Source organism: Zootoca vivipara, chromosome 9 (assembly GCF_965207765.1).
Source record: "Zootoca vivipara chromosome 9, rZooViv2.hap1.1, whole genome shotgun sequence".
NCBI lineage: Eukaryota > Metazoa > Chordata > Lepidosauria > Squamata > Lacertidae > Zootoca > Zootoca vivipara.
The window spans coordinates 8,519,192-8,534,482 of NC_142592.1; the positions used below are offsets into that span (position 1 = coordinate 8,519,192).

General features: G+C 41.1%; 2 protein-coding genes across 10 annotated transcripts in view; one reads left to right on the plus strand and one right to left on the minus strand.

Annotated features, from left to right (window-relative positions):
* Nucleotides 1-11,547, minus strand: ALG10 (ALG10 alpha-1,2-glucosyltransferase). 2 transcript variants are annotated; one of them, XM_060279399.2, is made up of 4 exons: nt 11,140-11,547; nt 9,027-9,259; nt 7,297-7,491; nt 1-6,455 (listed from the first exon to the last, which is right to left on the minus strand). In XM_060279399.2, exons 2-4 carry the CDS (start codon nt 9,039-9,041, stop codon nt 5,400-5,402), a joined length of 1,266 nt encoding a protein of 421 aa, XP_060135382.1. In that variant the 5' UTR covers nt 9,042-9,259; nt 11,140-11,547; the 3' UTR covers nt 1-5,399. The 2 variants fall into 2 exon arrangements, with proteins under 2 accessions (XP_060135382.1, XP_034982395.1); XM_035126504.3 differs by lacking the exon at nt 9,027-9,259 and having other exon boundaries at nt 11,140-11,304.
* Nucleotides 11,250-15,291, plus strand: part of TPRKB (TP53RK binding protein) — a 23,792-nt gene continuing 19,750 nt past the window's right edge. For 6 of the 8 annotated variants that reach the window (XR_015945816.1, XR_015945817.1, XR_015945818.1 and 3 more), the window contains exons 1-3: nt 11,250-11,389; nt 13,671-13,740; nt 14,774-14,962. Coding sequence is in view for 2 of the 8 variants with exons in the window: in XM_035126514.3 (XP_034982405.1) it covers nt 14,819-14,962 (144 nt within the window). In the remaining 6 variants the exon portion in view is untranslated. The remainder of the gene's footprint in view (nt 11,390-13,670; nt 13,741-14,773; nt 14,963-15,291) is intronic. The other 2 variants (XR_015945821.1, XM_088651807.1) reach the window with 1 other exon arrangement.

A 15,291-nucleotide genomic window follows, 5' to 3' on the forward strand; every position in this document is an offset into this window, starting at 1 on the left:
TTCAGTGAAATTCTTTATTGTAACATCACACCCACAATAACGCGGGTATTCCAAAATTATTAAGGGAAAGCACACATATAATGTAACAAAAGCACAAGGTTTCAATTTTAAAAACCAACAATTTTCCTAAAAATGAAGAGGCAGTTGCTTTATTTTATACACTCACAAACAACAGCAGACTTGATTTGACTTGATTTGTAACATGAAAGTGATTCCTTCATGTTTCATATACCGTGTCTTTATATCATTCTCATAATTGAGACCAGCTAGCTAGTCCCAGAGCCACTTTTTTCTATAAAGGGACATCTCTAATGACCTGCCTTGCAATTTCTATGGCATCCTAAACTATCCACAAATGCAGCATCTTAAACCAGTGATTGTGTACGCAGTACAGTCACAGCAATAAATATACAACCTATGAGGGCGTCCCCTTTCACAAATACACCCCTTTGCACACACAGAGCTGCCCTCCCCATTGAAGTAAATGCAGCAGCCAACACACACAGGACCTCTATACTGAAGGTTAATGTACAATAAGCCATTAAGAACACAACTATTTCTTTCTCGGCACACAATATAGAAGTTTGGTCAGATTCCCTTACTTTGCAATATTCTTTTCATCGCATGGTCGCGCCACATAATGTTATAGCCATTCGATAACGTTCTGTAGAACTCGCCCCAAACATTTCCACAGAAAAGAAACCTTGTGGTCAGTTTGTCCAGTCACTTTGGCCTTTGGTGGTTAGGGATAGGTAAAGCGGGTTCATACTTAGTGCAAACTTTGTTAACCTGAGCATATCACTACTCACAGTCTGCAGGCACAATTCACAGCATCTCCCCAAACCCACTTTTTTACTTTTTACCAGGGGGAGGAATTCCATAAATTAGGCATAAGGCTCGCATGCGCAAACCCTCTGCATCGTTTGTTTCCTCCTGTGCCCAGCAGAGAGAAACATATTCGCCTTCTCTTCCAAAACAGAAAAGCAAGAGGTGAGTACATAATCCCAGGACTGTTTCCTTATCTTTGCATTATTTGACACAGAAAGCTCCCAGGATGTTGGTCCATCTAGCTCCAGTACTGTATTGTCTACAATGGGTTGCAGTGTAAATACAGAAATTTATCGCCTGCTTTACCAAGCCTAAATGCCAGTAGGTGGGAGTTAACTGCAAAACAAAGTTGACTATCTATAGATAAGACTGACCTACATCATCTCTGTTTCACATACTGGGAACCTAATGCCATGTTATATATTGGTAAAAGGAAACTATCAAGAGAAAGAAAAGAAGGTTGTGGTTGTTGAGAATTAAGGAAATGTGACAGACGTACATATTCTGGGAAGCAGACCTCCTTGGTTCTGCATGCCTCACCAGAATGTAGGTGACATTTAACACACAAAGTCAAACTAGCAGATGGCTCCAAGCCCTCTGAGGATACATTTTTTTAAGCCCAACTTACTCCACCGTTAAAAAATAATTAATATTTTAGAGAGAGGCCTTCTGCTCTAGTTGAACAATACTGTGCTCTTCCTTTCCGTAACAGAACTAGATGAATCCTGTCACAGTGAAAGAATGATTATCCTAAGTATAAAGTACAGGAATTTCAACAGGATTTCTACTGCTTTAAAAACTGCAGGCTACAAATACTATTTTTAAAAAAAATATTCACAATGCATTAAGAAAAGCTGATCTTTGAAACACACCGTTAGACTAAGATAAACACAAATAACTGGGGGGAAATCACAGAACGTGATGGTCTTCAAATGCTTTAACCTCAATAACCCTTGAAGTGACATAAAATTTCTAAAAAGCAGAGATCTGCTAGACAGATGAATAGGAAAGACAGCTCCACAGTGCCACCTTGTGAATTTAGTTAACCAGTATTTCTTCCTTGCTGTTTAAAGAATTTAGGGTTATATTGGTTTTTTTCATTGAATGCACCTCTTTAATCTAATCTATTTAAAACCACTGACAATAAACATCTGGAAGAGGGGGGGGCATCTCTAATTAGCAATTCCATTGGTTAAAGGGTTAACAAGGGTTAAGAAAAAGGTATTAAAAAATCTGTTATTCCTCTGCAAATAGCCGCAAGTCCAACCCTTAGAAATGCTGCTCTCTCTTCTCAGGCTAAACACTGCATAAAATGATAAATTCTGAATAAATAGATCTCTCCATTTTGCAAAACAGGGCAAAACAATTAAATTCTCAATGAGGGGTTATGCAGATAGTTCTAGCTCTGTTTAGATGGTGGTTCTGGTAACACCAAGGTTGCGGGTTTGATCCCCATGTGGGATAGCTGCATATTCCTGCATTGCAGGCATTGGACCACAAGTGTGCTTCTATTATTACTTTTGGATTGAATTTCCCACATATTGTGCTGCGGGATAATTTCATCACACAAAAAATGGCAGGCCTTGATGCCAAAAGTGCACAATACCTCTTACATGGTCATTCATGTCGACATTTCGCAGTGCAATACTGTCACAGTGCAGCAGGGGAAGAATTTGCCACAAAGAAGGGACTTGGCCAAGGCTGCTGTGACACAACCTTCGTTAAGAAACTTTGCCCGGGTTGCATGTTTTGAGAGATGAGAGATTCATGTGCAGCTTGGTTTAGGACAAAAAACTGTAGTCTGAAATAGATTTCTTAAGACAACAATATGCTATAAGTCTTTCCAATTGCATTTTCTGATATAAAACTTACGTAAAGCTACAGAGAAGTTCGTCGCAAAATGAAATCATAGTTAGCATAAGGTACTTCAGCCATGCCTTATTATCCACAGCTTCTGTGTGTGTCTTGTACATGCCAGGTAGAAAATAAACATGTGCAGTTCTTTCTAGAATGCACATAATACATAGAGACTCCTTCACCTCCTGGATTTCTGCTTCCAAAGCAGCTAATTAACACAGGTAACTGTTTTAGATTATTTATTATCCTAACCATCTAGATTTATAGCCTGCTTTTAAAGTCCAAAGAGAGTGTCCCAAAGGGACTACCCTGAATGGCAACAGCTCTCAAAGGTTATCACCTGGAACCTCTTCCCAACCATGCTCCGAAAGGACCCTTAACTAGAGGTGTAAGAAAGTGAACCTGAGACTTGCATGTAAAATACGCACTTTTCCACTGAGGTATGAGTCCAAGAGGCAAAAACTCCTCCAAAATAGAGGAAACTGAAGTCAATATGTGAAAGTTACCACAAGCAACTATTGAAAGAGATTTCCCCAGCACTCAAAGCTGCAAGATCAGTTCAGTGTTATATTTCTGCAGCACGGAGAGATGCTCTGCGCCAGCAGTGCCTATTCCTAGTGGTGGCTGGAGTGAGAATGAAGAAGTACAAATCAAAACTTCGTATTAACCACAAGTGGCAATTATACTGGCACACTGAAGAACAGTAAATTAAAAAGGTTTGTGATAATAAGAAAGATGCTCATTTTGCAATCTTTTGTAAGCTGTGCGCATCATTTCAGAAGCCCTGCGGATTTCATTTAGAATTAATAGAAACAATGAACAATACCAGTTATCTTTGTACTAATGCTTTTTGAGTTTCTGAACTGCGTTTCCAAAAGACTCCAATCAAACCCACAAGACTCATCTCAAAAAGCAGATTAGTGCTATTAACCATTAATGCTAGTTGAAAGCAATAACAAACAGCTCAATGTTGCTTTGTTTATTTCTCCAAGAACCTTGATTAGGAAACTTCAGCTGCATCTTATTTTTATTAAACCAGTAAGCTAAGTAAAATTTTATTCTTTTTGGCCTTTGCTTCAATTTAAAATGTTCCCATCCTGCATGGCATAAGATGTTCCTGTTAAACCAATAAGGAAAATTCATGTTGTATTCTGAAGCCCTGTACTCTGGGCATCAGCCACTAATCAGATTTTTTGAAATATTTTTAGTATTATTTATTATGTAGATATTTAATGGCATTTGCTTGGAAATGGTTTGAAGTTCAAAATCTTTCATTGCTAAACTTCATCCTGTTAATTCACACAAGAACTGCTTGGAGCCCATCTGATTAGAAAATAACAAGAACTCCAATCAGAATGGATTGGCAAATGTATATACCCTGCTCTATCTTAGGAGAGAGATGGGGAACCTGTGATTTTATTTTAAAAAGAAACCATACATTTCCAGCTGCCATAATTACGAAATAACAGAAAGTAACAAAAGCAAGCACAGAAACAATAAGGAAGATAATTCTACAACATTTTGGCTTGAAGATAATTCTACAACATTTTGGCATACACTGAAAATGAACAAATGGAGGCAGCCCTTGGAAATTCTTGCCCGTTCATCCTCAATGGATAAAAAAATTCTCAAAACGTTGTAGAATCAATGCAATGGGTGCAAAAGTTGGGCAAGGCATTGAGACAAGGAAGGTTTAATCACTCAGTCTTAAGATTGTTTATACTAAAAACAAACCTCTACTGGGTTCAACTGAACTTTCTGATGAGTGTTATTGGACTTAAAACCTTGTAGCATAATCCTATACATGCTCAGAAGGAAGATCCACTGTGTTCAGTGGGGCTTACTTAGGAAAGCGTGCATAGGAATGTAACCTTAAAATACTCAGCTACACCTTAAGCTTCATTGCTTTCAACAGAACTTCTTAAAAGATACGGAATGTGTTGAATGTGCTAACCTGCTGTAGTCTGGCATCCGGCATGTTAAGTGACATGCAGATTAGGTTAATTGCATGATGTGTAAATTAACTGTGGTCCTCAAGCCCACAGTAGATTTCAGTGTTCTTGCCATTTTATTCCTGAGGCCTCATTTTCAGGTTCATTTGGGTTGCAGTTAAGGTCATCGTCGCCCACTAACTTTCACCTGTAAATTTCTCCATGGCGAACAGTTCCTGCAAATGAGCTTCAACGTATTGATATCTGAGACTCAACCTATTTTGGAGAAGACATGCTTTCCAAGTAGTAAAATCTGAACTCTTGATAGCACAAGTGCTGTAACAAGGCATCCTCACCAAGGAAAAACTATGTTTAGGGCAGAGCCACATTGCAGTAAACAAACCATATCAAAAATTAACCTACTGGACCTAAGCTGCGCCACTGTTTTCCATCTTTTTGTTGCATACAGCTAAGAACATACATATACTGAAAACATCCCAGATTTATAGCCCCTGCAACATAGTAAGCATGATGTAAACAAATTTATTCACATTAATTTTTTGTGGTTTAATTTCCCTGATCTTATATTTATTAATTCCCAGGATTTTAACTGTATAAAAATGGCTTTTCAATATCTGCAAAAACAGTGCATCAGATTTCACATTCACTGCCAGTTACAAACATCCAGAATGTTTCTTTTTCCCTTGGTCAAGATTCAAAGCCTGCAGTCTCTTATTTGCTGCAGGAAAAGTCCTAGAATTGAGTCATCCCATATGCCCCAAATTACCACATAAACCTTTGGATTTCCTCGCTGTTCGGCCATTGAAAAGGTTTGTTCAAAAAGATATGGAAAGTCACCACGTTCACCAAAATATAAAAAGCCAATTCCAGGGAAAGTTTAGAAATTGATGGCACAGGAATATTCAGCCTGTATATGATATATGGCAAAATGAAGTAACGGAACTCTAATAGCTTCTGGGGAACTGTGACAACAAACAAACATAAAAAATATACCAAGTTCCAGAAAACAGATTTTGATTTCAGGGCATCCGTGAAACTCCAGCCAGCAAATATATAGACTGGAACTAATATGTACTTCACCAGTTCGTGTCTTTGATAGATCTTTCTCCACATGTAAAATGTGTAATGCCTGTTGTCTGCAAGCAAGTATTTGTGAGCAAACGTAAACTTCCAGACGAGGAATAGAGAGACTATGGTGAGGATGCTGTATCGCAAAAAATGCTTCTGCACGGAACGGAGAAAATTGACCATTTTGTTAGGGGTTACTAGGTGAGGAAAGGAAAAAACGAGAGTAAAAGAAAGGAAGTAGAAAAGTTGGGGGAAATGCAGACAGGCTTCATGGCTGCTCCTGTCGCCAACAACAATGCCACCATTGAGGACCACAAAAGTGAAGAAAACCAGCACCATCATGATGTATGGCCATGTCAAGAGAAAAAGTGTGGTTAGGTTTTTAAGTGACATGAGGTAGGCCTGGAGAAACCTGAAGAGTCTGATGAGTTCCGAAAAGGATCCCTTTGCAGGCGAGCTCTTCTGCTCTTTGCTTTTCGACAGTTCTACCTTCCAGGCCTCGCTTAGTTTTTGTGCAACGACACTTCCTCCGCAGAACACAGTCCATACAATGTTGGTCTGACGAAACATGAAGCCGCAGAACCCAAGCAGGGCTGACGTTTTATGATTGCCGTAGAGGCACATTAAATAAGCAAAGAGGATAAAAAAGGTTGAGCCTGTGTCGGTATAGTAAAGGAATGTAAAAAAATAAAGAGTTGGAAATGCTGCGAGCGTCAAGGTTGACAGAATTCTCTGGAATCCAGAGGCAGCCTAGAAAGGGCAACAAAAAAGAAGAATTAGGACTGTTGCTTCCGTTAAGAATTAATAACAAAATGGGCAACCATTGGAAACTTCGTTTGCGCAAGCACCACTGAATTAGATAGGCATCTCAAATCATTTGTAGCAAACCATTTTGTTTTAAGGTAACTTCCAGGATTTCAACTGCTAAAAACAGAACTGCGAGCTGATTAAATAAGTTAAACCATCTTTAATCAAGTTCATTTCACTTGATTAATTTACTGATTAAAATCATGCATTGATAAAAATAATACTTCTGAAGCAAGAAACATGTTTTTTTGTTTTTAAGTGATGCACTTATTATTTCAATGAGTTTAATCCATGAAGCGCTGCAACTCTAGCAAAACCACATTTCTGACCAAATGGCCCGTCAAGATTAAGACTGGATTCCCATACACACTTACTTGGGACTTTGTGGCTCTTACTTCTGAGTAGACTTACCGTATATAGGATTGCATCCAAAATGGATATTGCCAAGATCCTGAACATAAAGTAGTGTAAACACTCCCAGAATCCTTTAAAAGTCCTTATGACTGCAATATAAGCCTATGAAAGACCACTGTGACTTGTACTGGTGTAATATTAAGCACATGCATAAGTCTTTGCTTGCCACGTGCGCAAAAAGTTTCTAAAAGTACTTGAAAGCAACATAATCTAAAATGCTGGGAAGATCCAAATGTTATTGCAGAAACAGAATAAAATGCAGCTACATCATAATGGAAGTCTTCAGAGTTTTGCCAAGCCTCTGACACATTAATGGTGCTACTGTGTATAGGAATGACACTCTTTTAAGTGTGATACATTTGCACTGTACCTTTTTATGGTGCATCCTGCAAAAAAGCAAATATAGTAAATAGAAGTTCCCAATGCTGAACAGAAGATTGATGAATCTGAGCATTCCTGTAGAGCAGACTATGCTTCCAGACCACCCAAAGAGCCACGCTGCAGGTTTCACAATTCCAACTGACACCAAATATAAACCAGGAAGTGTAGTAATCATGGGGTCCCACTGCAAAAAAAGAGAATGGAAAGACAATAAAATTAAACAGCTCAGAAATGTATTTTTATAATTAGAAAAACAGAATGCAAAATTAATGAATTCAATTAAACTCCTGCTTCCTCTTTTTGTTATTCCTATGGTGGTGGTGGTAGTTGTTGTTGTTTTGAGAAACAGAGATTTGTATATCTCCCTGTACAGAAATTAGTGTTCCAGGCATATGGGAAATTTAGTCATCTTGGGAGAGAGATGAAAATCTCTGATTCACATTACATTGGCAGTTTCGAAAACGAAATGCACGTCATTTGTGTCACTTTTTTTTACCAAGTACACAGTCTGCCGAAGAGATGTTTTAGAATTTTTGTTTAAATAGAAGACGAATTCTTAACTGAATTCCATTTAGCTGATCCTTATATGCTATACAATTTGATATGACAGTATTCGACTATATGAGTCGGCTAACCCTTAATGCCGAACAGCGTTGGGTACAAGCTGGGAAATTACAAATTAAGGCTTGTTTCCAAATCATAATTTGGTGTTATGGATGAACTGGCCCTTGCATCCTTTTAGCTGTCTCATATAGTCAACTGGGTTTCATCTCTGAAATGTCTTTGATAGCTCATTCTGAACTGCTAGCCAAGAATCTGGGTTTTTTCCATGACACATTATAAAAATCTGTCCCTTTCTGACTATCCCAAAGTCCATGTAAAGCCGGTCTCTGTATCACTACATGCTTACTGCCAAACAGTTGCAACAGGCTAGAAAAGTTGTACCGGTATGTGCTAATCCAGGCATCCCCAAACTTCGGCCCTCCAGATGTTTTGGACTACAATTCCCATCATGCCTGACCACTGATCCTGTTAGCTAGGGATCATGGGAGTTGTAGGCCAAAACATCTGGAGGGCCGCAGTTTGGGGATGCCTGTGCTAATCCCTGCATAAAAGCTATTTGCGCAGCAATGGGGAACTTCCAGCCAGCTGGCCTAACTAGGCTGGCAAAGGCCCCAATTTGATACTTGAGGCCATTTACCACAAGCTGCCACTCTGCCCCACAGCTGTCATCATATATATGATGTCACGTGTGATGCAGGTATGGGTGCAGCTAGCAACTGGCAGCATAAGGTGAGGTCCTCATTGTTCCTTTGCAAGCAGGGTTCCCTCTCAGTGCTGATCAACTGATCACCATTGATCTTAACAGGTAGGAATGGGCCAATAATATATGTGAACTGTTCCTGGAAAAAGTGAATTTTCTTCTTAAGTTCCCAAAGTTCTTAACCTAGCTCAAGGTTTCATCAGAACTAGCCAGATGCTTAATGGATAATCAATCGCAGTCAGCCAATCATTTGAAAAAAATTATTTAGAGCTGTCTTGCCCAAAAATGGCAACTAGACATTCTGTTTTGGTGAGAACTTGTGCAGTCTAACAATTATTTTATTTATTACACATTGCTACTTATATCAGCAAAGTGCCAAATTGTGTGGGGATAGTCAATGGATGTGAAGCAAGATCTGAGTAATGTTGCATATTCAATTTAATGAAAGTACATACCATTTTTAAGTGCATATACAGTGGGACCTCGACTTATGAACTCCTCGGCATCCGACGTTTTCGACTTACGAGCGGAAAAAGTGGCCATGCGCTTACGATTTTTCCGACATCCGAACGGAAAACCCGTTTGCGGCTAGATGCGGTTTCCTCGACTTACGAATTTTTCTGTTTCCAATGCATTCCTATGGGAAACCGCTTTTCCTATGGGAAACTCGACTTACGAAGTTTTCGACCTACAAGTGTGCATTCAGAACGGATTAAATTCGTAAGTCGAGGTCCCACTGTACCTTTTTATAAGTAAGCTGCCACTGAAATTATGCTATTATTTCTGAAGGAAGGCTTGTAGGTGGAGCCTATGTATAAATTAAGTGGGTCTTTGAAATAACTGTAGGCAGGAATTTTGCCTCATACAACAATCCTGTATCACTTACTTTGGAGTAAGCCCAATCGAGCTCAATGGGATTTACTTCTGAGTACTGTACCCATGTATAGAATTGTGTTGTTAATGGCCTCTGCTTTGATGTTCATGTAGGCCTATGTATGATGTGCACAGATTGCTGCTGCAGACTTACTGGGGACAGCTGAGGGGGAGAGTAAAGTGGACAGGGAAGGATTTAGAAAGATTAGGACTGTAATCCCTTGGGCTGCACAAACAAAGGGGGGAAATGGAGTGTCTAAGGAACTGCAATTGCAGCACCGATGCAGCTCCAGAATCTGTTTCCCATGCCATGGCTCAGACTGGAAACATGTAAATTGATTTTTATAAAGGGAGGAGTCTCTGAACGTGAGCAGATTGCATTGTAGAATTCCCCACCGATTAGGGTTGGAATTGGGGAGGGGTGGACTTTCCGTATCAAAGGGTACAGTTTGGGGGCACTCTGAACCCCAATGCTTATCTTAGAAATCAGAATTCTGGGAGCACAACTGGGCATCATCAAGACCTCACGGTGCCATTTGGAAATTGAAACACACGAAGAGCTTTGCAGACTGAAAGCAGCCCTTTTACACACATGATTTAGTTCTTATTGCTGTATAACAGAAGTTGTCCTTCGCCACCTGTCCTGTATAGTACAAGATTGCCCCATATTTCAATGTAAAATTCTACGTCCTGTATCGGTAAGAGTTTTGTCCTGCATTTCAGGTCTTCCTCTCTCTTTCTCTCTCTTTGCAAAGTTATAGAGTCTCTCCCAATGCACGTGTTTGAAAAAGTGTGCATTTAAGCACAGACAGATCTACAAATTCTGCAATAGATGGCAATGGATTGCTTTGAAGTCACTTCAGCACATGTGGGGGAGGAAAATAATCATAATCTCCACCACCAGTGCTTTTTTTTCTGGGGGGACACGGGGGGGGGCGCATACCCCTAAACATTTTGTGAATCTAAGTTTGGCCTCATTGAGGGCCAATATTTCAATATGAGTAGGAAAATGTGAGTATCCCTAACCATTTTTAAGGGGGGGGGAAGCACTGATAACCACCCAACTGCCCCACCCCACCCCACCCTGTATTTTGCCAGAACAAAAGTGGCAAGCCTAGTTCTAAACCCTGATGGCCAAATTCGGATTCGCAAGGCTTGAGTAAGGCAACCCTATATCAGGAATTTTTTAATATCTAACGCTTTACAAATTTTTAATGTGCTGTAAGCCGCCCAGAGTGGCTGGGAAAACCCAGCCAGATGGGCGGAGTATAAATAATGAACTTATTATTATTATTATTATTATTATTATTATTATTATTATTATTATTATTTAGCATAGGCCTCCCTGAAACTCCTTGACAAATGGAAAGGTACATGCGCGAGGTTAAAAAATCTACAAGATCCGACAAACTACCCCTATGCTTTGACTCAAGGCGGGCGTCTTAACAGCAGGTGAAGGGGGGGGGACTTCGTCGGACTCCAACTCCCATCAACCCCCGCCATCAAGAGCCACGCCGAGGGATGATGGGAGTTGTAGTCCAGCCGCGGCCCGGCGGATCCCCCTGGGCCCAGCCACCCCCGAACAAACCCTTCTAGTCGCCGGGGGTAAAGGGGGGCGAGGAAGGCGGCCGTGGCAAAGAGAGGCGGCTTGGTTATCCCCTTCAGCCCGAGCGGCTTCCCGCCCGGCCTACCTACCTGCTGGAAGCGTCCCTCGCAGTAGGCGCGTGCCTGAGGGACGTGGAAGGCCTCGTCCATGTAGGGCGAGCGTTGCTGCCGGTTGAGCGCCGAGAATAGCAGGCACGAGGCGAGGAAGGCGCAGCTGAGCGCCGCCGAGAAGTAGTAGGCCTCGGTGCGCTCCATTGCTCGCGCCGGGGCTGGGGCCGGGGCACCGGGCAAGAAACGCGAGGACGCCGCCTCCCCGCCGCCTCAGGACAAGGCGAGCCCGGTAAGCCTGAGGCGCTGCCTCGCGCGGCCGCCCAACCCCCGGCTCCGCGTTGTCCTCTCTCTTGGGGGAAGGGGCTGCCGGGGACCCTCTCCTCCGAGAGCCAGGCCGGGTGCTTGGCAAATATCTTCCTTTTTAGCAAGCTCGCCTTGCGAGGCTGTGTGTGTGTGTGTGTGTGTGTGTGTGTGTGTGTGTGTGTGTGTGTGTTGTCATTGCCACACTTTGTGCAACGGCTTCCGTGTTGCAGTTTATACATTTCACCAGCTTTATACATTTCACTCATTTTACAGACCTTTTGACATTTCAAAACTTGGACTTCCTCCCCCCTCTTTCTGCGGCTCCTTAAATTTATTTTCAATATCTTCTGCGTATTGCAAATCAACTCAATGTTCTCATTTATTCATCTTCTTTAAATATATACTCTTATGAAACAGCAGGTTATTATAATAATCCTGCCAGTGTTTTTATCTGTTATCAGTCAGACGGATGGGGTATAAATAATAATAAAAATTTTATTATTATTATTATTATTAATCTGTAAATATTCAGTAAACCATTTCTATTCTTTTGTTTTGTTTTTTTTAAAAAAATATGTTATCTCGATTTCTTATTCTTCCGGTAAGTTTCACCCCATTTCTGAATATTCCATGAGTTTTTGTATCCATTTTTCCTTTGCTGGGACTTGTCACGCTTGAGCTCCTTGTGCGCAGATTGCAGGCCCACCTGATAGAAAATAAAAAAAATCCTTCCAGTAGCACCTTAGAGACCAACTAAGTTTGTCATTGGTATGAGCTTTCGTGTACATGCACACTACGTCAGACCAACACAGCTACCTACCTGTAACTAGAACCTCCTGATATAGGCAAAAATAGGGGTGGTTGGCTTTTGCTTCCCAACTCCCCAGGGACCCCTAAGTCCAGGATTGGTTAGAGATGAATGGATGGAAGCAAGATCCAGTGAAAAGCAAGGTGGATCTTTATTTTTCCGTTACAACAGATTTCCCTCCCCCTCCTAGCAAGGAGGCGAGAGAGACCCAGAACATCTCTTTTCAGAGTTTGCCTTTTGGCTGGAGAAGGACATCCCCCCTACAAACAGTCAGAAATTACATCCCTCCTAAGGTAGAGTTACTGTGGCAAATCCTGAGGATTTGGCAAGTTTACATAGTTCTATATTACACAAAAACATTAGCATTTGATAAGACCATCAGGATGTCTGTCAGACATCCCTCAATCTGGGCAAACAATGACAATTAATACAAAGGAGGTTCATAGATATAGGAATTGAATACCTTCAGGAACTTCCCCCAATTGCTACTGGTAACTGTCTAGGTCAGCGTTTCTCAACCGCTGTTCCGCGGCACACTAGTGTGCCGTGAGACGCTGGCTGGTGTGCTGCGACGTGCGGCGACGAGAAGGGCGATTTACACAGCACTGACCCGCCGGAAAGCAATATTTCTCCTCCTCTTTCCCAAAGCTCAGTGCAAACGAGCCTGGCGGCCGCCAATACACATCACTAACCCACCGGAAAGCAATATTTGGCAAGTGTTTCTTACAGTCATAATTATAATATAGGGCGGCACAGAGTTAAATTTTTTAACTTTTTTTAATGGTGGTGTGCCTCGTGATTTTTTTCACGGAACAAGTGTGCCGTGGCCCAAAAAAGGTTGAGAAACACTGGTCTAGGTTTTCTCAGGCAAGGGGGATTAAGGAGGCAGAGGAAATATTTGCAGTCTTTAGGAGAGCCAAGATGGCTTTTGGATTGCTCTCCTGTACTATTTTAGATACATGGTTTGTATACTTACGTATGTGTGTTTACCTTGTGCACCAATCATCAACATTTATTCTATATTTGAGATCTTAGAATTTCTATAACACTCCCAAAGGTTCCTGTTGTTTTCCAGAGATTTACAGAAGCCATCTGCTTTCCAATTTGATCCCTGAATTCCCCGCTTTTCCTTAGGACATCCCTAAGGAGATTTGAGACCAAACATCCTTTTCCTGTCATCAGCCAGCCAGTCACTTTATTCAGAGGTAGACTGTCCCTGAATCTTGAGGTTCCATGCATTTTGATCTTACGTGCGGGGGGGGGGGGAAGGGGGGGAGTTGCAGAACTTGTTAAATGCCAGAATATTATCAAGGGTCTAAATCTGAGGCCCCCTGTGAGTTTGATGCCACAGGCAAAAAGACCCTCCTGTCCCACCCCTTGGCTGTGCACACACACGTAGAGAGATAATTGTCTATTAAGATCTTATATTTGTTGTTGTTGCTTATCTGCTTGTGCACAGGACTTACTGATTCACTGATCCTACTCACAGGATCATCTTGGAAAAATTAATTGGATCACCAGTGCTAAAGGTATTCATTTATGGAATTTATTTAAAAAGTGACCCCTTGACAGCAAAGATTGCCCATTAATAGCAAAGATTGCATCAGAATCATCCCTTTGTCAAGTGAAAAGTTCAAGAACACATTTGGAAACATTTTTTTAAGCTTACTGATGGGGTTTGTGTGAGAGAGAGAGGGTGGGAGGAGCATATTGCATTTGACCCATCACTCCTGAAAGCTCTTTCCATAATGAGTGTTTCTTATCCTAAGCAATAACATTTCTACGAAATTTTGTAGATTTTTAAAAAAGAAACACCACGCACCAGTTCACTCTGTGAACATACTCTGTCCAGCACAAAAGTCCCAGCACATTGCAGAGAACTGGGGGGATGGATCTGCTGTCACTTTGTGTTGTGCTTTGGAAAAGAAAAAAAACAGTGATAACAACTCGGGCTGCCTTTTGCAAAAACACAGTATGGTTTTTGGAATCCAGCATCTGCAAGGGATTCAGAGAATGGGTCAATGACAACTCCAGATAATGACTGGCTAAGCCAAAATGTATAAACACCGAAATTCAATGTATTTTAAAATTCTGGTTTGGCCGTGAAAGACATGTATGTATTGTACTTCTGCACAATGAGAGGGTACGAATCTTGCATTTTTGTTTGAAGCAGAAAAGTTCAGTATAACTATAAAAATTAGTATGAGCGATATTCCCAGAGCTGATGCACGCCTTCCATTTTTGCACTGTGTCTTTGTCGAAGAACTGCAGGCCACATAAACCCTGTATACTTAACAGGCCACATAAACCCTGTATACAAGATCAGGCTGCTTAAATCAGAATAAATTTAGAGCATAAACTTTTCAAAGTAGTTCGGTTTTTTCCAGCTGCTGACATGGAACACGGTCACTAGGCCAAGTTCATACTAATCTTGTGCAGACTTGGACAACTTTTGAAATGTCTCTGGAATGTAGCCTTAAGCTTAATTAAGTAAAACTGCTAGGCAAAGAGCAAACAAAAGTATCAACAATACCCATTGGTAACTTTTTATAAATGTTCCAGGTTTGACTGATTCGGAAGCAGCATACAGTACTGCTGTGTTGCAAGATGCAGTGTTTAACACATCGACTGGAACTGTTTCCTGACTGCCTTGTTACTCTTATCCTGTTTAATGATGTGAAAAATGCTGCCACGCTAAGAAAAAAAGCAATGGAAGGAGCTATTGATGGAGCATTAATTAATCCTGCAATGGTGAGCAAACTATTTTTTGTGTGTATTCATTACTGTGGTAACATAAAGTTTGCAAAACTCACAGTGCTGTTGCAATCCCGCCTGTGTGAAATTCTGAGTTTCAGGAGCTGCATTAGATTTGAAGGAGAATGCAATATATTGCTATTCAGGTAGGAGCAGGTCAGTGAGAATATTAACTGTGCCCAGTTGGACAAAGGTACAGATTTTTCAGGAAACTTGTGAAATGTTGTACGAGAGAATGGATGGAACATTTACTGGGGCGCTCTGCCCTTTCTGTAGCAACTTTCCTACATCCAAGAAACATTGTGTTTCCCTGAACACAAGTTAAA

Coding starts and splice junctions, on each gene's coding strand:
- ALG10 (XM_035126504.3), bottom strand. CDS start 11,304: ATGGAGCGCACCGAGGCCTACTACTTCTCGGCGGCGCTCAGCTGCGCC. Junction 7,492..11,139: donor GCGAGGGACGCTTCCAGCAG/GTAGGTAGGCCG, acceptor CTTTTTTTGCAG/TGGGACCCCATGATTACTAC. Junction 6,456..7,296: donor GCAGGATGCACCATAAAAAG/GTACAGTGCAAA, acceptor TGCCCTTTCTAG/GCTGCCTCTGGATTCCAGAG.